The sequence below is a fragment of the Siniperca chuatsi genome, linkage group LG8 (genome assembly GCF_020085105.1).
Source record: "Siniperca chuatsi isolate FFG_IHB_CAS linkage group LG8, ASM2008510v1, whole genome shotgun sequence".
NCBI classification, from domain to species: domain Eukaryota; kingdom Metazoa; phylum Chordata; class Actinopteri; order Centrarchiformes; family Sinipercidae; genus Siniperca; species Siniperca chuatsi.
Window position 1 is genome coordinate 1,308,292 of NC_058049.1, and position 23,691 is coordinate 1,331,982.

At 43.7% G+C, this 23,691-nt stretch overlaps 1 protein-coding gene across 3 annotated transcripts in view; it reads left to right on the plus strand.

Annotated features, from left to right (window-relative positions):
• The first annotated feature begins 1,421 nt into the window (after window positions 1-1,421).
• Window positions 1,422-23,691, plus strand: part of emx3 (empty spiracles homeobox 3) — a 29,043-nt gene continuing 6,773 nt past the window's right edge. The window contains exons 1-4 of one of the 3 annotated variants that reach the window (XM_044204491.1): window positions 1,422-1,558; window positions 5,130-5,319; window positions 10,375-10,765; window positions 23,476-23,660. In XM_044204491.1, the coding sequence (XP_044060426.1) occupies window positions 10,390-10,765; window positions 23,476-23,660 (561 nt within the window). In that variant the 5' untranslated portion in view covers window positions 1,422-1,558; window positions 5,130-5,319; window positions 10,375-10,389. Of the gene's footprint in view, window positions 1,559-5,129; window positions 5,320-9,695; window positions 10,766-23,475; window positions 23,661-23,691 lie in introns of those variants that run through there. The other 2 variants (XM_044204489.1, XM_044204490.1) reach the window with 2 other exon arrangements.

Below are 23,691 nucleotides of genomic sequence, written 5' to 3' on the forward strand. Positions count from 1 at the left end.
CTGCTGTTTAACGGTGAAACTGAGAGCCGCTGCTTCCTCAGAGCGTAAATATCAGAATATGGACACAAGCATAAGCATTACGTGTCTTTTTACACATACAGCAGTATCTACTTGTTTTCAGATACAGGAACAGCCACTATACACACATTTGGTTCCGCAACTATTTAATATAAACGTAGAAATATAAATACGGCGTTCGCGTGCTTCAGCAGGGGGCGTGGGACGAGGGCCAAACGTTGTCTCACTGCAACGAGATATCACTTTGTACGATCAATTTAGCCAAGGAACATCTACACCATTAGCAGTTGGCGTTAGCATGTAGCTAGCTTTTGGTCACCCGGTGTCTTCCCCCACGCTGCTTCAGCAGCGCAGTAGCTGAGCCGCTGCAACAGAAGGAGGCCGGCCTGTGACCCGGCAACAGGCATCGAGCCAGACCGTCGAGCCGCCGGTCGGAGCTCGACCAATCAGAAATGTTCGGCGCAGCAAGCCCCACCCCGAAAGTCCCGGTACTTTTGGAAAGTACTTCCCCCCCGAGCAGGGACCTTCTGGGGGGGGAAATAATGTCCCCGGAACTTGATTTAGACCCTGGTCCCTGCGGTGGAAACGCATTAAGTTCCTCCAAAGGTTCCTGGCCCCTGGGGAAAGTCGGCTCTTGTTGTGAGCAGTTTCACGGAGGAACTATCGGTAGAAAGAAAATAGTTCCCACATGAAACCGCTCACAACAAATCTGTGGATTATCTTCAGTAACCGGGTCCGGATTTCTGCAAAGAGACGTTGCTGTTGAGTTTGTCAAATGTATTTTTTTTTTTTGCTCCACAGGCCGAGCGTCATATAGTCCCATTATATTTAAACATGCAGACATCTCTACGGCCGATATCTCCAAAACTCTGCAGCTTGCACCAAAACTATCCAGGTGGATAAGCAGCGCTACAGGTGAGAGGAGGAATATGTACTTTTGATTTTGGGGTGAACTGTCCCTTTAAGGACCTCAAACATTCAACAACTTTATTCATCCCAAAAGAAATTGCTGTGTTCAAGATGCTCGGTATACACTGAGAAATGAATATATACATAATATAAATATATTGTGTGTGTGTGTGTATATATGTGTATATATGTGTGTATATATATATATATGTATATATATATATACAGTAAAATAAGATAAAGTAAAATGAGCTGAGACCAGTGAGCATTCAGGGCTGACTGCGCACCAATCTCAGCTGTGCAACAAGTAGTTCCGACCAAGCAATCTGATTGGTCAACTAGACATTTAGAACACGTTCATATCAGCGTGACAGCACAGCGGGCTCATCGCTACGAGTATCACTCCGCCAGGTGCTGCCTGAGAGCCGGACAGCGAACAGTTTGGCTGTTTTTAAAAGGTTAAACGCCAACAAACACGGCCCGGAGCGGAATATTTCGTTAGATAAAAACACGTTGGGAATTTAGAAAGTGATTACATCTGTGTTTTTTTTAAAATAAGTTTTACGCTCTGGAGGTGCTGGAAATGTTTGGATCACGTGGAAACCGCTGGGCCTTGATGTTACCTGTACCGGTGAGTCGGTGACGCATGAAAACACACGTGAAGTTCGCGGAAGTAGTGGCTAAATGTGTCCATGGACACGCTGATGTCTCACGGACAGCCGGACCGGTTTGTGTCTTAGATGCGTGGTGTTTGTTCAGATCTCTAGGAAGCAGCAGCTCGGGTCGGCTCTGTTGCTAGGGTCGTTGCTAAGGGTCGGCGCCTCGGTCCTGACCGCGTCACACCCTCTCGTCCAGACAGCAAAAGACCGAAGAGCTGAACTCATCTTCCTCACCGGGACCGTGCGGGAACAGCCGATCGGCTGCCACCACACTTCGCTCAAAACGTGTTTGCTGAACAGACCCGTGTGACGTCACCTCCCAATCAATTTAACCAACTTGTCCACATGAAGCACAAGGCTCCGCTCAGGTGTAACGCACCTGTGTGACCGCCAGAGAGCAGCGCAGGACAGGTGTGTGGCTGCTGCTGCTGCTGCTGGGATTGAACCTGTGCACTTTATGTTACAGGACGACCTGCAGGCTGCTCTGCACCTGACGGAGCATCGTTTCTGGATCAGATTTCCTCCGTCAGCGTTTTAAATACATCTTCAAACAGAGTCCACGTTCACAGCTGCACTCGGGGAACTGATCTGTTTTCTGTAATTTAGCAGCTGAAGGCTGCGACGCCTGCAGCTCCGCCAGCCTGCCGACAACACGCAGCGGCAACCCCGTTATTCTGACACACGGGGACCACACTGGGATCAGCATCAGGAGACCAGGACAAAGACTGGATGCAGGACTAAGCGGTGCTGGTGGTGGTGGTGCTGTAGCGTGATGTGAGGATTTATACACGCGTTTGTGTGGCTTCCCCACAATCCACAGAAATATATTCTGCTAGATCAACGATATCTCAACAGCTGTTCGATGGATTGTCGTGGTTTTCGTGTTCCCCAGAGGATGGATCCTCCCGAGCTTCCCTCTAGCGCCACCGTGAGGCTGAGCGAAACATCTCAACCACTACTGTTGGGTCTCTGTATTATAAAGAGTCCGTCTAGACCTGCGATAACCTCTGTTGTGATTTGGTGCTACATAAATAAAGCTGAATTGAACGTTGGACGGACTTTTAGTGACAATTTGTTCAGACATTCATGTTCCCGTCGTGATGAATCGACATGTTAATGTGAACTGCAGAACTGATGACGTTCCCGTCAGCCTCGGCTGTGTTTACTGCTAATTAGCAAATGTTAGCATGCTAACACGCTAAATTAACATGGTAAACATCATAGGCTACCAGCTGAGCGTCATTTGGCATGTCCCAAATCTAGTATATGCTACATGCTAATCGTCGTAGTTTACTGTTTTAGCCGGATACAAAAAGTCAGCGTACCGTTTTACGCTAACAGGAAATGATACAACATGTGTGACGTTTCAGTAAAAATTCAACTTCACAGACAGCAAAATGTTTTTTTTCTTAAGATTTTAACTTTAATTATTCCGATTTCAGCTGTGAACAGCTCCTCCACTTCCTGTGTGCATTGCATTGTGGGAGAATCCGTGGCGGAAGAAGCACTCGTATCTCGAGTAAAAGAATTACCGCTCTGTAAAATACAAGTTAAAGTCCTGGAGTCGAGATTTCACTTAAAGATCCCCTCCAGACGTGTATTAAAACACACAAACAAATAGTCTGCGTGGAACAATACTGTGCGTCTGATGTGGAAATTACACTTTTTTTTGCATAAACATTAAAATCCTTTAAAAACTCATCTACTGCTCATTAAAGACGTCAGAATCTGTGATTATATGGAAATGTTGTTGAGTTTTCCTGCTGGACACAAGATGTCTCCTGCTTCACTGTGAAGTCCGTTCTCAGTGTTCGTGCGCTGGTCGGCTTCAAGTTTCTACATCACACAGGATTGGCTTCCAGAGAATTTGTGATGTCACAAATCATGCTCGTAGGCTCCACCCCCTTTTTAAAAAATCTGGCTGTCAGCGAGCGCAGAGAAACGTCCCGCTTTTTAAGTAAAAGCACAAAAGTATTAACAGCAAAATGTACTTCAAGTTTTGAAGTAAAAGTACTTCTCAGAGAGTTATATTATTATTATTATTATTATTATTATTATTATTATATTTATCATATTATTGAAATATTACCGATGCTTTAATCAGAATCAGAAATACTTTATTGATCCCCGAAGGGAAACTCTTTGTTACAGCGGCTCGCCTTTACGTCAGTGCACACAGGAGAAAGTACTAGAAAACAATAATAATAATAATAATAATAATAATAATAATAATACAATGTAATAATATAAGTAATAAGCAGTGGTGCATGTACTGTCGAGTTAAGTGCAGCTTATTGAGATTATTAAGATATTGCACAGCAGTAATGGAGGTATATAATATCAATATCAATAAATAGGAAAAACTAAATATTGATCAGGAGTATTAACACAGAATATTGCACAATTGTTCAAGTATTGCAGAGATGTTAATGATCAATGTCCAGTTTAGTGACTTCGGGTCACACAGACTGACACTTAGAGGGAGGAGTTAAAGAGTCTGATGGCCACAGGCAGGAAGGACTTCCTGTGGCGCTCTGTGGTGCATTGTGGGGGGATGAGTCTTCCTTAACACACAAGCAGCATTTTAACGTTACAGCTGGCGGCGCTGCTTTAACTTTATGTACTGTTGGATTGTTTAATCTGTGGCACAGTGTTATGTTTTAGAAATTTAACACCTGTAAAACCTTTTTATCAGATTCAGCTTTATTGGCCAACCGTGTGTGTGTGTGTGTGTTTGTGTGTAAATGTGTGTGTGTGACCCAGACTCTTAATACTGAGGCCCAGGAGGCCCGACACCCCTGACCTGCAGTTTAAGGAGCACGGCTCTGAAAGTGTGTGTGAAGCGCTGAGCGGATGTAAAGCGATCAGTGTGTCAGTGGCTGTTTGACAAGCTGAGACAATAGCTGAGCCCTGCAGGTCAGCTCCTGCAGAGTGTGTGTGTGTGTGTGTGTGTGTGTGTGTGTGTGTGTGTGTGTGAGCCATGGGTCATAGCCTCTGCTGTCATGTCACAGTGTTCCCATGGCACTTCGCAGCCACCTGGAAACACCTGAAGCAGAGAGGAAGAATGGACGAATGAACAGCAGTTACAGAAAAGAAGTGAAGAAGTGTCCGTCACTGCAAGAGTCTCACGTTAGATCTTTGAGGAAGCAAAACCACATGGAACCAACTCAAATGGGCCACGTGTTTTTTATTTATTAATTACTACTTGAACTGTACAGATTAGTGTTTAAAGTTGTGACTGAGTCAGCAGGCAGACGTCAAACAGCTCAGTTATTATGTGAAACTGATAGATCATGCTGAACATATGAAACCAGATCGTTTGTGTTCAGTTTATTTGGGTGCAAACTGAACTCGATCACTGCCCTTGAGCAAGGCACCGAGCCGCGGGGCAGATCAAATCCGAAACTGTTCTCTGATTTGATCCAGTTTCTCACTGATATTTGGTTTTTGTAGCAGGAGAAATGTTTTACATGAAAAGTTTGTCGCGCGAGCTTCAGCATGAGGGAAACTCTTTGTGATGAGGGTGTGTTTGTTTTGTTGCAGGACCTGCCTGGGTCCCGGCCCGACCCCCCAGCACCAGGTAGCAGGTAAGGGACGCCGAACCCGCACTTGACGCACACCTCGTGCTGCTGGGAGGAAGCTCAGAGCGCCGCTGCTGCGCATCCAGCTGCTTTCAGGACCAAATGAAAGTCCAAACACTACAGAGTTACAACCGAAGCTCCGCAGATATCACGTAATATTATATCTGTTCTTCTTGAGTACTGTCTTATATCTGAAACCGTCCAGATAAATATTAAATGTTACATCCTTTTTATCGAAGATCTTGAGATTCAGTTCCTTCCCTGAACGTCAGAGCCGACGCCGGTTTTCTGTGCAGATACAGTTTCCCCTCAGATCCTGAATGTGGCGTCGGATTGTGACAGTAGTACTGTGAGCTCGACTGCTCATGTGCAGGATTTGTATTTGTCGGGATGAAACGACGTCACACAAGTTGACCACTCGCAAATACTGCAAGCGAGAGTATTGGGACTGACCCAAAGTATATAAGAATACTGAAAACAGTCAAAACACGCTTCTCCCACAATGCAAAGCACGAAGAGACGGAGGATCTGCTCACAGCTGTAGACTCTGAAATCGCTCCCTGTTACCTTTATAGTGCACAGGGAGAAGTGAACGCATGCCTGCAGGGTGCATTTAAATGTTTAGGATAAACAGCTGACAGATATCTGCAGTCCGATCTGAAACTGGCGTGGGAACAATGTTACAGCGGGATAAAAACAGTGTGATCCTCCAGGCAGAAAACCCGCAGTATCTGCATGTTCTGCATAAACGCAGCTGACAACCTGCAGCTCTGTTTCCATGCAGAATATTGTTTAGTTTAGTTTTGGACTATTTCAAAGTACAGAAATATGATATTTGATGTTATTTTTCTGTTATGTTCAGCAGCTCCTTCAGCTGAGGTGGCGTCAGGTCTTTCATACTTGAACACAACAGAATAATTCATCCGCAGTGCACATGAAAGGAAACTATTATTAGTATTTAAAAAGGTAAAATGGTATTTCTGCTGTGTGTCCCTCTGGCCAGCAGGGGGGGCTGCAGCAGTGAATCGGTGAACGATTTCGGACACGACCTCAGTGTTGTTTAGTTGTTATGAATCCTTGACGCCGATTAGTTTAGAAGAGTTGACGAGGCAGGAGATGAAGGCTGTTCCACAGTTTGCCGTCCAGCCTGGAAGCTTGAAACCCTTTTCCCTCCGCTGTTTGAGTCTCTGCAGAGCAGAAACCTAAAACAACATGCTGAACGCGAGCGAGAAGCGGACTGCGGCCATGTTTGACCTTCCCGCAGCTGCTCCTCCTCGCCCAATTCAATCGAAATCGTTTTGAAAAGCAAAATGAAAGCTCTGAGGTGACACCGGCTGGACTACTGTATCATCGCTGTTTAGCCGCGTCGCTCGCGCTCCACTCCCCCCCCCGCCTTTACATTTTTAAGTGCCCTTTTCACGTGGAACATAAAGACAAGAGATTAGAAGAGGGAAAAAAGAAATTTGCAGTTATTTCCTGTTAATATCTTTCCCTTGTTGGGCTCTAATGAGAGGAGTCGCCCCTTCACTTTCAAGAGGGCTTAGCAGCGGTTAGCTGGCTCCAGGCAGCGGGGACAATAATCACATTTTAACTCAGCCTCACACCCCGAGCCCTCACAATAACTCACACCACTTAATTCCTCCTTTCAGAGCGGGCGATAAAACGCCAGAGGCAAAATTAATAGATGCTAATGGCCGCCTTCAATCAAAGCCGAGCGGGATCCAAATCTGCAGTAAGGCCTATTAATTAACATGTGGAGGGGGTGGGGGGGAGCGGGAGCCGACACACTGAGGCAGGATGGGGAGGAAAAAGGGGCTCTGCGGTTCACACGGGCCTCCGCGGGGCAGCCCATTGAAGGCGGAGGCAGGGGGGCTTTGTGGAGCTTCCTAGGCCACAATTAGAGGCTCCTGAATGGGCTGGCATTCGTCCTCGAGGTCCAAAAGCCGCACAGGAAGGGCCGAGTCCGGGCTGCGTGGGTCGACTCAGACGTCCAAATGGTGTCTGATCGGCAGAGCGACGAGACCGAGAGGTCACGGGGTCAAATCCTTTCCAGAAGTGCAGTCCGTTACCTGAAACATTTCTGGCTTTTGGGCTTTTAAACATACGTGTTTTTGTTACGTAAATGTTCTGTAACGCGTCAGCAGGACAAAGAGCCAAAACCCTGAGATTGGGCTTCGTAAGCTGCGTCCCACCTGTTTGAAAGGTTTAATGTCGGAAAAGGCAACACGCGCTGCCGCGTGCTTCTAGTCTGCGTTGACTTTTCCAAAATACAGCTGAACACGCAATGAAATAAACCTTAACAAAGTGATTTTTAGTGCGTAAACGGAAGCATAAAGACACTAACGATGCTGTAGTTTGATACAGTACGATCGCAGATTCATTGAGAGTGATCGTTTTATGACTTGATTACGAAGTGTATTTGCTGGAGTCAACACTCCCGTTGTCCTAATCTCTTCATGCATTATATCGTCCAGATGTAGTGTTCTTCCTGAATTTTCGTTTAATTACGTTCAGCTCTTTTCTGGCTGTTAAAGCTCCAGCGTGTCACGTTCAGGAGCAGCTGTCGGCAGAAATATAATATTCATAAGTGTGTTTTCATTAGTGTTTAATCACCTGAAAATAAGGGAGTGTTTTCGTTACCTTAGAATCAGCCGTTTATATCTGCAGAGGGAGCGGGTCCCCTTCCACGGAGGCCGCCATGTTGCGCCGCCATGTTTCTACAGCAGCCCAGAACGGACAAACCAGACACCGGCTCACGAGCGGTGTTCACGTGGCTGCAAACTGCAGTTTCACCACTAGAGGCCACCAAATCCTCCACACCTGCCCTTTAAGTCTAAAAGAAATCTGTGTATTTTTGTGGAAACTGTGTTTAAGCGTTTTTGATCTCTGTCAGATACACTTCTAGTTGATCAAATGTATTGATCCACACTGACTCAGAGCCCCCTCTTTAACGCTCAGAGTCTATTTTTGTTTCTCATCAGATCTGCTGATGTTCACACGTCGTGAACTGATTAACGGGGTCTGATCGGCTCTCCCAGCGTCGCTCTGAGCGCTCTGGTTTTCGCGGTGACAAACAAAAAAACACCGAATCAATAAACCAAAACAATGCAGGCGTTTGCTAAATTAGCTGCCCAAGTAAAAGTACAAAAGTATTAGCATCAATATACACAAAAACTAAAGTGCTCATCGTGCAGAATAATATGTATTATATTACTGGATTCTAATCACTGATGCATTAATGTGTGGCAGCTTGTGAATTTCACCAAGGGATCAATAAAGTCTTCATCATAATAATAATAATAATAATAATAATAATGCACCATAATTTATTTGTTGATTTTTATATTGTGTGTTAACAATCTGAATCTGCAAAGTAACAAAAGTTATCGAATAAATGCAGTAAAAATACAATATTTTAAAATGTAGTGGAGCAGCTAAAATGAAGCTGCTGGAGTTGATGCAAACGTGGTTTTACCGGACGTAAAGCGAGTTACGGTAACAGGTCCGAGGCCTGTCTGGGATCAACACTGCAAACCAGATAAAAGAGGGAGGTTTCCCCTGACCTTTGACCCCCCCCCCGGGGTCAACTGTCTTGTTCTGCGTCAATTGACCTGTCGCTCAGAGTGACACACACACACACACACACACACACGGAGTTAAAAGTTAAAGTCCAGACAACAACAATAACATTTTCACGTTTTTTTTTTTTTGTTTTTTGTTTTTTATGTCATTTTTAAATTGGATTCACTTCATCGTCACAGAAATAAAATGTAACACACGAAGCATTTTAATGCATTTACAATAAATTTTTTTTTACAGTTCGGTACTTTTTTTTTTAATAGATTAACCGCAGGATGTTTTTGATTTATAAATGACTTAATCAGACGATTAATCAGCAACTACTTTGATAACTGATTAACGGCTCGTGTAAGAGACGATTTGCTGCTTTTCTTTGTGGCATCACAGTAATATGAATATATTTTGGGTTTGGGACATTTGAAGACTATTTTAGACATGATTTAAATCAATTAATAAAAAAAACAACAACAATTCATCATGAAAGTAGTTTTTAAAGTTAAAGCTCTGCTTTGACTTTGTGATTAATTTGCAAACAAACTCTTGAAACCAGTGGAAACAAATGTGACTCACACCTTGACTGACAGTGACGTCACTGTTCAGGGTTCACAGCCAATGAAAACGTTCCTAACCTGGGCTTAATATCAAAACACTAAATTGATCCAATGAAAAGTTAATTTAAATGTTTCTCTTGTAATTTTAAAATAGCAAAATTGGGAAAAAAAAAACATAATAAAGACCTGAGTTGAGACATTTAAATTTAGCCTCGTTTCTACAGAACACAACAAGAAAAATCTGAACTTTTTATTATTATTTATTAAAAAAAATTATTATAAATATTTATAAAATAAGTATTTTGAACACGTGTAAATACTGTTGTATCAGTGGGAATATTACAGGACATAAGAGATTATTAAAGGATACTTTAAATGATTATTGATGATTCATTTAGGCCACAAACCTTCAGTGACATCGTGACGTCATCACTCTCATATCAACTTCATCATCACTGTCAGTCATCATCATCATCATCACTTTTTTTTTAACATTCCTGCCATCCTCCTCTTCCTCGCCGTCATCCTCTCGATCATCGAAATGGCTGTCGGAAAGGTTGCCTGTGCGCATGCTCAGCGCACCTCTGCCAGGGAGGGCAGGGCAGGTATCTGTCTCCGCAGCCTGTTGACTGACAGACGCTCCCGGCTCGGCTCACTGCAGCATGCGGCGGCAGGAGGCGCGAGGAGACACCGACTGAGCGAGCCCCGCAGCCCCGCAGCTCTCTGCTCGAACCCGGCCGCCGCTCGGAGGATCCGCGCTGCACTTTGACCGGAGACTTCGAGAGGAGTTGGTGTTTTTATATTTTATATTTTGATCCCGCAGAGCGGAGCGCAGAGCGGGCAGAGACACCGCCCCGGACGCAGGTGAGAGGGAACTTCAGCCGCCTCCAGGTGCAGAAATCCGGATTTGCGCTCGGCTTCTTTACGCGCAGGCGGACTCTTCTTCGGGGGGTGGGGGGGGTGGGAGAGTTATGGCTCTCCGGGGGAAGCTGGGAATCTGAGCTCCCCGAGTCCGAGGAACTGGACCAACTGGACGCCGATTTGTTAATATCTTTACCATCTTCCTCATCTGCTCAGCTCCAGGTGCTTACGATGTTCCAGCACAGCAGTAACAAGAAGTGCTTCACCATAGAGTCTCTGGTCGGGAAGGAGGCGATCAGCCACAGCAGCGGCTCCGGGGATGAGCCCATCCGGCCCACGGCGCTCAGGTTCCCGGAGTCCCTGCACCCCGCCGCCGCCGCCGGGGTCTTCGGCTCCTGCTTCCAGGGGAGCAGCGGGAGGACTTTGTACTCTGCCGGGCCGGACATGGTGCTCCATGAGCCCGGGACGCACACGCAGAGCCCCGGCGGGCTGCCGCTGCACCCGCTGCAGATCCCCCCGCAGAGCTTCTTCAGCCCGCAGCAGCGGGAGGCGCTCAGCTTCTATCCCTGGGTGCTGCGGAGCCGGTACCTGGGACACCGCTTCCAAGGTGAGCCGGGAGGGGGGCAGGGGGGGGCTGGACGTCTTTATAAACAGATTTATTTGTGTTTTCTATAATTTTCTATCAAATATGAGTCTTTTCTGGGGTTTTTTAAATTCATATTTTACAGTTTTTATTTAGTCCGCGAGCCTCTGAGTGAGTGTGAGTTGCAGAAATATCAGAAAGAATCTCACAGCAGAAATATCTCTTATTAACTCTTATTGTTTTCTTTTATTCTTTTGCAATTAATCTCTTTATTGTCTTCTATTATTTTCTTCCTCTTATTATTATTATTATTATTATTATTATTGTTGTTGTGTTAATTGTCTTATTTAATTTAATTTTCCAGTTCTAAAAATGATAAATGATGATCATTATAATCAATAATAATGTAGCATTAGCAGTATTTGTGCTGCAGTATTTGATTGGCACTTTTTACAGAGTGAATGGTGATTGATAATCGATTGTGTTATTGGAGAAGTCGATAAAGGCTTTTCATCTTGAAGCTTCTCTACACTCAGACTGTCTCTGTGCAGCTTATTGTCCTGGCAACATAATCGATATTAATATCGGAACATGAGTCATTTTAAACAATAAATCATCTCGTGTCTTTTTATATGAGGATTTATCTGCAAATGCACGAGCGACCTTTAACCTCTGATAATCTTCCTCACGCGGAGTGTTTCTGCACCTGAAACACATTTGAAGGCCTATAAACGTGCAGTTCCCATAATATTATAATAATAATAATAATAATTAATAATTATAATAATTTCCCTCGCTGATGGTTTTTAAATTCCTTTTTTCTTTTTGCAGTTTTTCTGTTATTTTGAGCTCACGAGCCACCAGGATGTCTTTTTATTGAAACGACCAGACTCCCTGAAACATTCCCACTAAAATAAGAAGAAATGTGAAATAACTTAATAAGTGAAACAGCTGGATCCGAACTTCCAAAGGCGGCCGCGGAGCTGGTCTCTGGGGGTTTTTACCGGATCTGGATCAGAGTCCCTGTGAAGCTGCTGTCAGAGTAAAATCATCGATTTAGAGAGAATTCGGCGCGCGCTCTCCTTTTTTATTTAAACAGGCTCGGAATGAACTTTCTTATCACGTGCGTTTGAACGTGAAGATTATTGTTTTGATCATAATTGAGATAATTAAGGAGCAGAGACCCAGATGGGAACCTTCCCCCTGAGTGCTGAGGATGAGGAGGCGACGTCCTTCTTCTTTTAAAGGGAACAGCTGCGGTGAAGATTAGTGCTTTCTTTTTTGTTTCTCGGAAGTTTTTATGGGCCCGACTCGCCGCGATGAGCGGTTTTTATTATTATTATTATTATTATTATTATTATTATTATTATTATTGTTTTCAGCTGAAGTTTGATTTATAATCAAATGTATTTTTATTAAATTTATTTATCATTTGATGAAACGCGGAAAAGCGAAGCAGAGTCCGCGAAGAAGAAATAAAGTTTCTGCATCTTTCACATCAGAAAATTATTAATCGAAATGATCAGAAATCCCTCAAACAATTGATCCAGTTTGTCACGTGCGGAAAATATGAACAATAAAAAAACACCGCGAGAGTTTGATATAATAATAATAATAATAATAATGATTCTCACATTGAATCAAATATTAAAAATAGATTCAAGCGAATTCAAAAACAAACACAATACAAATCAATTTAATAAAATGACAAAAAAAAATGTTAGAATGATGTTTATATGCATAAAATAAAATAAAAAAAAATGTGTGGAAAAACAAATAAACAATTATTATTGCAAATTAATTCAAGAAAAAAAACACACACACACACATGAAATAGTTTTGGAAAATTATAAATCATGTTAGCTGATCTTTTTAAATAGAAAAATATTTCACGTTCAAATTCGGCTGAAAACCAAAGGAAGAGGCTGATGTTCAGTTTACTGACACGATTATGTGACGCAGAAGAAGAAGAGAGGCCGACAGGAAGTAGAGTTTATTCTAGTTTTCTGCAGGACACTTTCAGTTTGCACAGTTTTTTTATATATATATATATATATATATATATATATATATATATATATATATATAATATTGTTTCTGTGTTGTTGGCTCTTCACTGAAGCTCTGTGATGTTTCCACCACAGACTCCATGTTTTTTTTTTTTTGTTTTTTAATGGCTGCTCCCGTCCATCAGACACAAACACTCAACATGGCTGCCGCATCGGTTTAGACACGTTTACCCAGAATTCATCCGGGCACATTTAGACACTTTAAATAAAGTTCTGTGAGTTTGAACAAAGTTTACTTCCTGACCCAGCGACAGCTACCGGGGTTCCAGCTCTCCTCTGTGGTCGTTCGTGACCTTTGACCCCCGGGCTGTGATGTCACAGGTTTGCAGTGACCTCACTGTGACTCATCTGGCGTGCAGCTTCAGTCGCAGCGTGTAGAATCAGACTGTGTGTCGGTGGCGACGCGCTGGATTCGAACACGCTTTACCGACGCGAGGCCACGCTCCGAAGTCTGAACTGCCGATCATCAATATCAGCTAATGATCGCTTTCATTATCGATTAATTAGCAGGTTGTTTTCTCAGTTAATCGATGAATCGTTTTGTCAAACGGCAAAGAAAAAAAAAAAGCTCATCGCAGTTTTTTTTTTTTAAAGATATCACAAAGGTCTTTAACGAGGAGAATAATGTCGACGCTACTTTGAATTTCAGATTTTTAAACCTTTTTTAATATAAAAAAATATATATATTTTACTTTCGCGATGTTTTATCAAGTTAGAATCTGAGCGAGGCTCAGTTTTTATTGATCTGTTGGCCCGGCAGGAACGAGGACGCGGGCCGATGACACGTTCTCGTCTCTCCTGGTGCGATGGAAACATGTCCAATGATACATCTCTGCTTCTGAATCTGAAATAACCGTAAAAACGAGCTCTTAGCTCATGAAAAGTTAACGTTTTGGTGGTTTTCACAGAACAGTGATGTCATAAAATAATAATAATAATAATAATAATACTATTTAATAGAACCACCTGTATACCTGCTTTATTAACAGTGGCCTTGATTCCTTTTTTGCAACAGTTATTACAGCGTTAATGCCTTATTTGGCAACGACTTTACTTCCTGGTTGAGAAATCTTCACACGTTTGTCAACCTGCGGCTGCGGACCCAAACGGGGCCGCAGGGCTTTTATTAGAGGGTCCCAGCAGGAAGTCTGTTAGCTAAGTTTTTTTAGAAGCTAAAAGCTGCATGTCGTCCCAGCAGGTTCCCCCGCAGATATCTGTCAGCTCGTCAGTGTTTAAAACACACACACACACACACACACACACACACACACTTCACATGTCAGATTAAAGGCTTTTGTTCTCAGAGGCTGGATCTTTTCTCTGATGGCTGTAAAACAAACTGACTCTGATTGTTTGGAAACTGAAAGTGCTCTGAACTCTAAATATTAATCTAAATATTAATCTAAATATCTGGTTAAAAAGACAAAAAGTAAAACAAATTGTGTAAAAGTCAACAGAGCAGAAGACAAAAATCAGAGTGACTGTAAACGATACGCAGGAACGATTTGGTTTAAAATGTATAAAAATACTCTGCTTTGAATAATAATTTATCTTTGAATCACAACAAACTCTGCACATTCATCATTCTGCTGTTCTATTCTCTATATTCTCTATATTATCTATATTATCTATAACGACATGTCAGTCCGTCTCTCAACGCTTCCTGTCTGCGGCTCTCGGGCGTAGATCTTTAAAAGCACCTCACAGATATCTAGTTTCTTTTCCTCTGAGGAAATAATTGAGATTTTCCTGAACCGATAATGCGATTATTCTCCGTAAAATAAACTTTGATTGTATTTGCGGTCTAGATACTTTTACACATTTGTACCATAATCACACATTTATCTCGTTTCTCTGTAAATACAGTCAGATGAAATAATGCAGCTGGCCAACTTCCAACTAAACTACTGTTTCTTAGAAAAATGCCCACATTTATTAAGACACCACAGTAGTGGTATATTTGACATTACTCAATAATATTTAAATATAATCACAACAATCAAAGCCGTTATTTTATTTATTTTATAACACATTCTGTGGTCCAGTTATAATAATAATAATAATAATAATAATGGCAAACTGCTGCTTTTGTCACTGAAATTTATATTGAAAATATAAATTAAAAAAAACCTGCGATTAAAGTATGAAAAGGATTAATTGTTCGGCCGTAGTTTAATTTTTAACGTAGTTTCCTCAAACAGCTGCTCACAGACCAACAGGAGGAAACAGAGCGTCTGTCGGGGACTATTTCCAGCGGCGGATGAATCCACATGTGGTGCTGTAGTGAGTGTTTGGGGCAGCAGGACGGTGTGTGTGGGGCTGAGTCAGAATAAACTACAGTGTGTGTGTTCGTGGTGATGAAGGAACAGCAGAGCGGCTCACTGATGTGTTTTAATAGTTTGTGGACAGCGATGGAGGAAGAAGACACACAGCATAGATTTGCGGTGCGTCCAAGCAGCAACAGTGTAAACAGAGCTGAGTTACCTGTCGCTTCTTTCCCACGCAGGTGATCCCATTAAGTCCTTCCTCCTCCTCCTCCTCTTCCTCTCACAGTCTGCTGCACCTCCGTTCACTCACACACATTTTTATTCATTAGCCTCCACTCACCTCACTGTCTCCTGTTTCTGGGATCAGGTGTGTGTGGGTGGGTGGGGGGGTTCAGGTGGGGCATCAGAGGGTCTCAACCTGGGGTCCGGGGACAACCAGGGGTCCTTGAAGGGGGACTCCAGTCCTCCCGGCAGCTGAGGTTCAAAGTTCATCCTCGACCTTGAAAGCAGTCCTGCCTTTCTTCATTAAGTGGCTGTTCTGGACTTTTTAATCACATCACATGATCTTCATCAGCAGCTGGAGTTTGCAGAGTTGACGTTTCCATTTTTTCCCGAGCACTTTAAGGACTTACAGTAAAACTTAAAAGCTGAAGTTCAAAATTCCCCCAACGTTGTCAGGAAGTGTGAGGACTCCCTTCTGTGATACGCTTTTAATGTGAAACACCGGCAGGAAGCGTTGCGTTTCCGTGACGGCAGCTTGACGGTGATTTGAAAAACCAGCAGAGTAGACGGGAATGGAAATAATTATTCCACTATTATTAATAGTTTAGTGTTTTTAAAGAGCGAGCGAGAGCAGCAGAAAGAAACGACAGAACGTGTTGTTGTTCCAGTGACGTGTCGCTGGAGTTTTAACCTCTTCGGGCTTTTTTCTCACCTTGGAAGAAAACCCGTCACTCCGCTGACACTTGACCTCTGAAACTTCCTGATTGTTCTGCCTTTTGCAGCTAGCAGGGACGCGTCTTCGTGTCGGTTCAGGCTGCAGAGAGCAAATTCCCGCTCACTTCCTATAGTGCCCCAACATGTTGCCGCTAACGTCGCCGCATCGCTCCATGTTCAGTCTGAACTCGCCTTTATCCGTATTTTTTTTAGCATGTTTTGAGTTTTGCACTGATTTGAAGCTGAACGCTGTTATTCAAATCTGGTAGCTACGTTAGCTTGTCTGCTAACGAGACGTGTAAACAATAAGAAGACGACAACAGTTAGCTTAGCAGATGCTAGCTGGGGGGGAAAAAATGATCTACACACCAGCGGTGGAGGAAGCACTCGGGTCCGTTACTGCAGTAAAAGTCCTGACACACTCTGTGGAAACACTCTGCTGCAGTGAAAGTGTGAGAGTGTGATCAGGAAAAAGTCCTGATTCTTTTCTCTATCGATCGATCGATCGATCGGTTTGGAAAACTGGTGAAAACGGTGAGAAACGCCGTCACGACGACCCAGAGCCCAAAGCGACGCGCTGCAGCCAGGAAGTGATTATCGCTTATCGAAATAGTTTTAATTTTCTGTCAATCGAGAAACTGACGAATCTCTAATTTTATAAACTGTTGGCGAGTTTAGTCTAACATCATATTTTATAAACTCACGTTCTGAATGCAAAATCTTAATTTGTAAAGTAACTAAAGCTGTCACGAGTATTTTCGTTTCATGCCACTTTATACTTCTACTCCCCTACAAGTACCTCATATCTGTATTAAAGGCAGAGTGAGCAGGATTTGTCGGTTGCTGTTCGGCCCCTCCTCCGGCTCAGAGCGCGAGAGCGAGCTAGAGAGTGAATGAAGAGAGCGAGCGGCGTTGGCGAGAACAAAGCGGCAGATATTTTCTGATTGTCTCACGGCGGTTACGTTCAAAAGCACAAATAAAATCTCCCACAACGGCATCTCGACGCAGGCGAGCCAGCGCCATCCTGCCCGCTGCGTCTGCTCTGCGTGTAGCTCCGCCCCAAACTGTCTCCACGCTGAGGTTTAGCGCCGTGCCAGCACCGACCTCGCGGCCTGCCGTTATTGGCTGGGAGCTACACACACACCAGGAAGTCCTGAACACAGCAAACTAACCTGAGAAGATACAGGCAGCAGCCACGCTTCCAGCGGGTCATAGGTGATGATTTGACACGGATTATTTCTGAGTCTAAACGAGACGGTGTAGTCCCTCATCTGAGTCTAAACGTTTTTTTAGAAAAGTCCTGTTTATTCTGCCTTTTAAGTACAGCACATGAGTAAATTTACTAAACACACAGGAGAACAGGAAAATAATGTGAACGACACGACATGAAAGTTTGAAACCGATAGAGATGAACTGTGACCTCCAACATGGCCGCCTGACAAGAACTGGCTGCTTTAAAGTTTTTATTTGTTTTTTCTCGTAACGTCACGTCGTGATTGTGGCTTTTTATTATCATCCTGTTAACGTAACCTCTACGCTCTGACGCACGCACACGCACGCACACACACACACACACACACACACACACACACACACACACACAGGTCTGGACTTGTTTTCAGTGCCAGGGGAACCTGATGTGCCATCTGCCCCCACAACCCTCCTCCTCCTCGTCCTTGTTGTCATCGTCTTCCTCCTCCTCCTCGTCCTTGTTGTCTTCCTCCTCCTCCTCCTCCTCGTCCTTGTTGTCTTCCTCCTCCTCCTCCTCCTCCTCGCTGACAGTGAAAATCTTCTCAGGATTTTCTCTCTCTGATTAGTTTCGTTGCACAAACATGATTATTTTTCTGCCTCTTTCATTGCGGCCTTTCCTCCTCTTCCTCGTTTACATTCAGCGTCTCTTCTAAAACTCGCGTGAATCTTTGAGCAAACGTGCCGAGTGCATTTCCTTCCTCATAAGTATTTTAAATTTTTTTGAAAGAAAATTGAAAGAGTTTACGTCCATGTTTACTAGCTTGCTAGTTTTCTTGTCTTCTTCTTTGTTGGTGCATATCGTGGTGGGTTACTGCGTCCCCGTCCTCGTCCTGCTCATAGAGAGACAGCTCCAACTCCACAGGGAACCTTTAACTTCTAATGTCGCCACTTTAGTTTTGGCTTGTTTATCTCCTCCTTCCTCTCCTCTGTTTTTCCTCTTCCTCCTCATGTTCGTCCTCTTGTTTAGGTTTCTTCATCTCCTCCTCTTTCACTTCCTCCTCCTCTTCTTCCTCTCTTCACATCTTCCTTACTTTTTTCCTTCCTCTTCCTCCCCCTCTTGTTGTTTTTTTTTTTTTTTTTTAAATTAATGAACGAGAGAAGAAATACAAGAACAGACCTCCTCCTCCTCCTCTTCATCTCATGTCCCTGCACTGTGAAGTATCAGGCGTCCATGTTGGAGTTACTCTCCGTGTCGTACTGTAGCTCTTTCTATCCCGTTGCACAGGAAGTGACTGAATGTTTCGGACGTGTTTGTAACAGACAGTAGAAGAAGAACTGGGTTGTTAGCATTAGCAGCAGTAGCCACGCCGCCTGAACAGACAAAGAAAAGAGCAAAAGCACCAGTCAGCCTGTTTGATTGACAGGTCATAGTTCATCGCCTGCTTCTTTACATTCTTCACTTCTTCCTCCTCTTCTTCTTCTGTCGTCACAGCAGCTGCAGCGGTTTGTCAGCGGACAGGAAGTATGTTCTCGTCTCTCTGCACTCGTTTTGCAACGAAATTCGTCTCCGTTCTGAAACCTTTAGTCGATTATTTGATGCGAAAGCAAACTGAAACTAGAAGATTAACTGCACACCAGATAGATGTAAAAGGTGCAGAGGCGAGTTAGTTAAAGGTGGTGTATTCTGTGTGTTTACCCCCATTTGAAATGAAGAAAGGAGGAGCACCTGTGTGTGTGTGTGTGTGTGTGTGTGTGCGTGCGTGCATCCTATCTAGACAGAAAGAGATTGCAGATATGAGTGTGTTTGTGTGACTGGACGTTGTCGGGCTCTTTGTGTCTGGTTTGGTTTATGTTTGAAGAAGTTGATCCACAGACAGGCTAATTAATTTGACAAATTAACTAAAGAGGTCAACTCTAACATGGCCAAGGAAAGTAGGAAACGACAGTTAACTGATCCGCAGCTGGTCTTCACAGATTTGGCTGAGCTGATTTTAAACTGGGTCACATAACTGAGAGAGTGAAACAAAAAGCAAACATAGTTGTTCTGTTGTTTCCTAACCTGCTGTAAAGTTCACAGTTTCTGCTCTTTAAACGCTGGACTCGTCTTTAGAAACTCGCGTTGTTTGGTCAAACTCTCAGACAGAAGCTGATTTTAAATTCTCGCAGAGATCCGAACCTTTCCAAAGAGAGAGGTCTGTCAGGTTGAATTTTGGGGGAAATGTTGCAGTAATTAAAACCTTTGGTTTGAAAATAACTTCTGTGAAGTGGCAGAAAGGGAAAATGTAAATAGATGTGATGTTGCTGTGGGAAAGAAAAAAGAGTTTAAAGGGCTGAAAAGGAGAAAAGGGTGCACAGGATCGAGCTCTGTCCTTTTTGAACATCCAGATAATGTTTTCTATCGGCCTCTGCAGCTGTTTTAAAGTTGGGTTTTTAACTAACTGAAGGTCTTTAAACCTGCTGCTGCTGCTGCTGTCAGGACTGTGAGGGAGGACGTACTGTCATTAGGCTGCAGCATGTTATCATTACTGCTTCCAGTTCGTCAGCTGCTGCTGTTAAAAGGGTCGAAGGCTTCAAACTAAAGGTCATTAGAGACTTCTGAAACACGCAGCCTTCAAACAGCAGGTTCCTCCTGCGGGTCGAAGCTGGAGGGAAGCCTCACTTCTGGTTTGGGTTGTTTGTGTCTTCTTCACGAGCTCTTGTTTGTTACGGATATCCAGAATCTGATCCTGTAGCAGTCAAAGCAGTCAGCCAGTGTGTTTATGGCGGTGTTTACTGCTGTTCTGGAAACAGAATGGAAGTTTCTTCACCTTGCTATGAGGACAGGAGGTAGTAGCTGCAGTTTTTGAGTTTCAGGTACCTTTTTGAAAAAGACTACAGTACTCTTGAATTTAAGGACATCTGATGAACTGCACTCCTCCAACGCTCACCGCTGCAAATACTGCGCAGTGTACGCTGAGTGATAAACAAGTAAAATAAACTAAAATAGTATTTTTATTTCCACTCTTTATATTTCTAACATATGCAATGTAAACAGTGCCTTTGGTGTTTGCAGGTGTATTCAAGTGTGCACGTGTACTGACTCGTACAGGTTTTGGCAGCAGGTCTAATATTTTGCATTGCATCACTGCACTATTGCACCCTGGGTAAATTGCTGAACTGTAACGCAGCACAAGGGTCAGTTCTGTTTGTGTGGAGATAAACAGCATGGCAGCGCTGTGACGAGCTCCGCACAGTGTTTGGATATCTAGCAGTTTTAGCGAAACAAAGCTAACTGAATGCTGTGTGTTCATGTGCATGTCTGTACGTAGCGAGTACGTCAGTGTGCAGAAAGTGCTCGAGGTAGTTGTTGCTACGCTAAGTGTGTAGCGTGTGTTAGCGTGTGGTCAGTTTTGTTTAGGTCTGTGATACCTCAGGTTGTATGTATCAGGAACAAGCGCTGATAGAAGAAGAACGAACATATTTGTAGGCAAGACAAATCCTGAGTGACGGAGCGCGGAGTCCGGTTCAGGTCTGTCTGGTGTTAAACCATCACAGCTGTTTCCCTGCAGCAGATTCTTCCCTCAACAGCTGAAAGTCTCCTCGAGCAGTTTGTCTCTTTCAGTTTGATGAATAACTTTCTGAGACGCCCGGTAACCTCCATCAGTCACGGCTCCGGACTCCGGCTTTGCATATGAATATCTCTTTCTAGACGCTGACGTGTCTGCTCTCTGCGTGCTGTCTTTGTCCTCCTTGAAGCCGCCAATCAACCGACTTCTTTGCGTACCGCGTGTCGGCGGCGGCGGCGGCGGCTCCTTTCAGCCGAGCTGCAGCGGTTGAGGAGAACTCGTGCGTCGATTTGTTTTTATGTAAAATGTATTGAGAAATTTACGTGCGATTTCAATAAATGGTCAGAAAATAAAGCAGATGTTGCAGGTGGGTTTGGAGCAACCGCGAGGACACAAAGAGAAACACAACGTCCATTTTTACCGACATTGTCTCGCTCAGGTCAGACAGACTCGACCGCACTTCAACGCGCCTGACAAACAAATGAGTTTCTGTTTTTTTTAACTTGCGATCTTCTCAGTGATGAAACATGTAATCCCTGCACCTGAGTGAAATGAGTTGTACCACAGCGGAAAAAGACCTGCAGCCAGTAGTTCACTTGTGTATCAGCAGCAAAATGTACTGAAGTATGAAGCAAATGTCTTCATGTAGTGAGAATGAAATTACTCCTGCATGGACTTCAGCAGTTTTTAATGTTGTAGTTGCTTCAGGTGGAGTTCGGTAGTTTTCTGTGCTTTGCATGTCCAGCTGAATTCTGCTAAGTTCGGTAACTCCAGTACAAACGTAAGACGAGGCAAAGCAATTCATTTAACAAGTAAACGATGTCATTTAGTTTTCTTTTCAGATAGTTTTTCTTGTCTAAAAAAAAGTTAATCATAAGTTACCAGAGACGCTTCAGATAAATCTGCACGTTTGCAGAAGCTGGCTAAATGTTTTCCATTCCTGCTTGAAAAGTGACTCAAACATTTTAATGGATTATCAAAATGAATCTCTCCAGCTCTAATGTCATTTACATTAAGAATGCTTACAGGTGACATGTACAGAAAAATCTACATAAATACAAAAGATGATGATAAAAACCAGACACGCACACAGTAACCGATTATAAGCCCGAGAAACGCTTTTGAATGCGATTCAGTTCGAACTTTATTTATACCTGAAAGTGCAGCAGCTCTTAGAAAAGAAAGAGAAACGCTGTCAAACACAAAACTAAAAACAATCAAAGGCTAGAAGCTTATCTGGGATTGGTAACGGATACATGGCCGGAGTCCGCCCGCTCCACCGAGAAGGTCTCGGGTCATCAGAACGAGTAAAACCACCCTCAGTAGATCAGCACGCTTTATCAAACTGATGCAGGTGAAGCGTTGGGCTTCAGTGAAAGATAAAAATAAAAGCTGTTTATCACATTTACTGACTGAAAAACTCTGGAGGTGGTTTAGCGGAGCCTGCTGCGCTACAGTATGTCATTGGTTATCATGATTATATAATTAAAAGGGTATTTATTACTCATAAGGCGGTTTGCAGCTGCTGATTTCTTGTAAGCGATTGGATGTCACATCAACCAATGGCAGCCATTTATTTTGTTTGCTATAACTTTCCATGAAGCATCGTTGTCTGCACTTACTGTTGTTGTTGTACTAAATTCTTCTCTGTTTTCTGTGATGGATGTCGTCTGCCAGCAGCAGTTTCCTCTCTGCTCGTTCTTCTTGTTTGTCAGTTCATATCACTTCATCCCTATTTATATCCGTCTACGTAAGAGTCAGATCGTTGTCAATTTCACCAGATGTGTTCATGATATTGTGACTTAAAAAACAGTAAATATGAAAGTGGATCTAAGTAACGTTAATATTGCCGTGAACGAGAGGATTTCTTTCTTTCAGTAGAAACCGCGGCTGTGTAAATAAGCGGACCTCGTGTCGTGGTGATGCCGCAGCGCTGAGTCAGTCTGCGGTTTGACTGCAGATCCAAACGCAAATATCTGCTGCGACAAACACACACACACACGGGGTGTTTGATCAGATTAACCAGACATCCCAGAGAAAACACACACACACACACACGTATCATATTTGCCTTCATTCTTAGTCTTTATTCAAATCTGTTTGTGTCTCTGCTGGCATGCTATAACAGAGCAGCACAGCTCCTGCTTCCTATCTCTGCGAGGACCGGTTTGAGTTTCAGACCGTGAACGTGAGGATAGCTTTTTCTCTCAGCAACGCATCTGCTCGTCCTGTTCTCAGCACGAGAGGAAATCCGAAACCGAATGGGAGAAATTTATATTTGATAGTTTTTGGCATCCGCTTACGAAGATGGAGACCACATTTCGATACAGCCAATCACAACGCACATTAGCTTCCTGCTAAAAGTCTCCTCCTCGTCTAACTTACAAACGTGAACACACGTCACGTCCTGAACGTTCGCCACCCAAACACTGGTTCATTCGGTTTGTCCTCACACACACACAATCACGTTCACGTCTGACTGTTTGTATATTTTGTGAAAACAGAGATGAACAAACTGAAAAAGCCCAGTCTGTGTAGATGTTCGTGCCATGTGCACAACTTCATCTGCTGCTTTATCAGCGCCAGCCCCCTCCCAGCGTGGAGGAGTTCCTCCTGCACTGATACTGGGACAGAAAAGTGTTTGAACAACTGTTCCTCTCCCCAGCTAGTTCCAGACCTGTAAACCTGTAGACCAGGTTTCACTGATTGGTTGTGTTTGTGTTCAGGGGACGACAGCAGTCCGGAGAACCTGCTGCTTCACGGTCCGTTCTCCAGGAAACCCAAAAGGATCCGGACGGCGTTCTCGCCCTCTCAGCTGCTCCGGCTGGAACGAGCCTTCGAGAAAAATCACTACGTGGTCGGCGCCGAGAGGAAGCAGCTGGCCAGCGGGCTGTGTCTGACCGAGACGCAGGTAGGCATCATGGGAAACGGACGGGCAATGT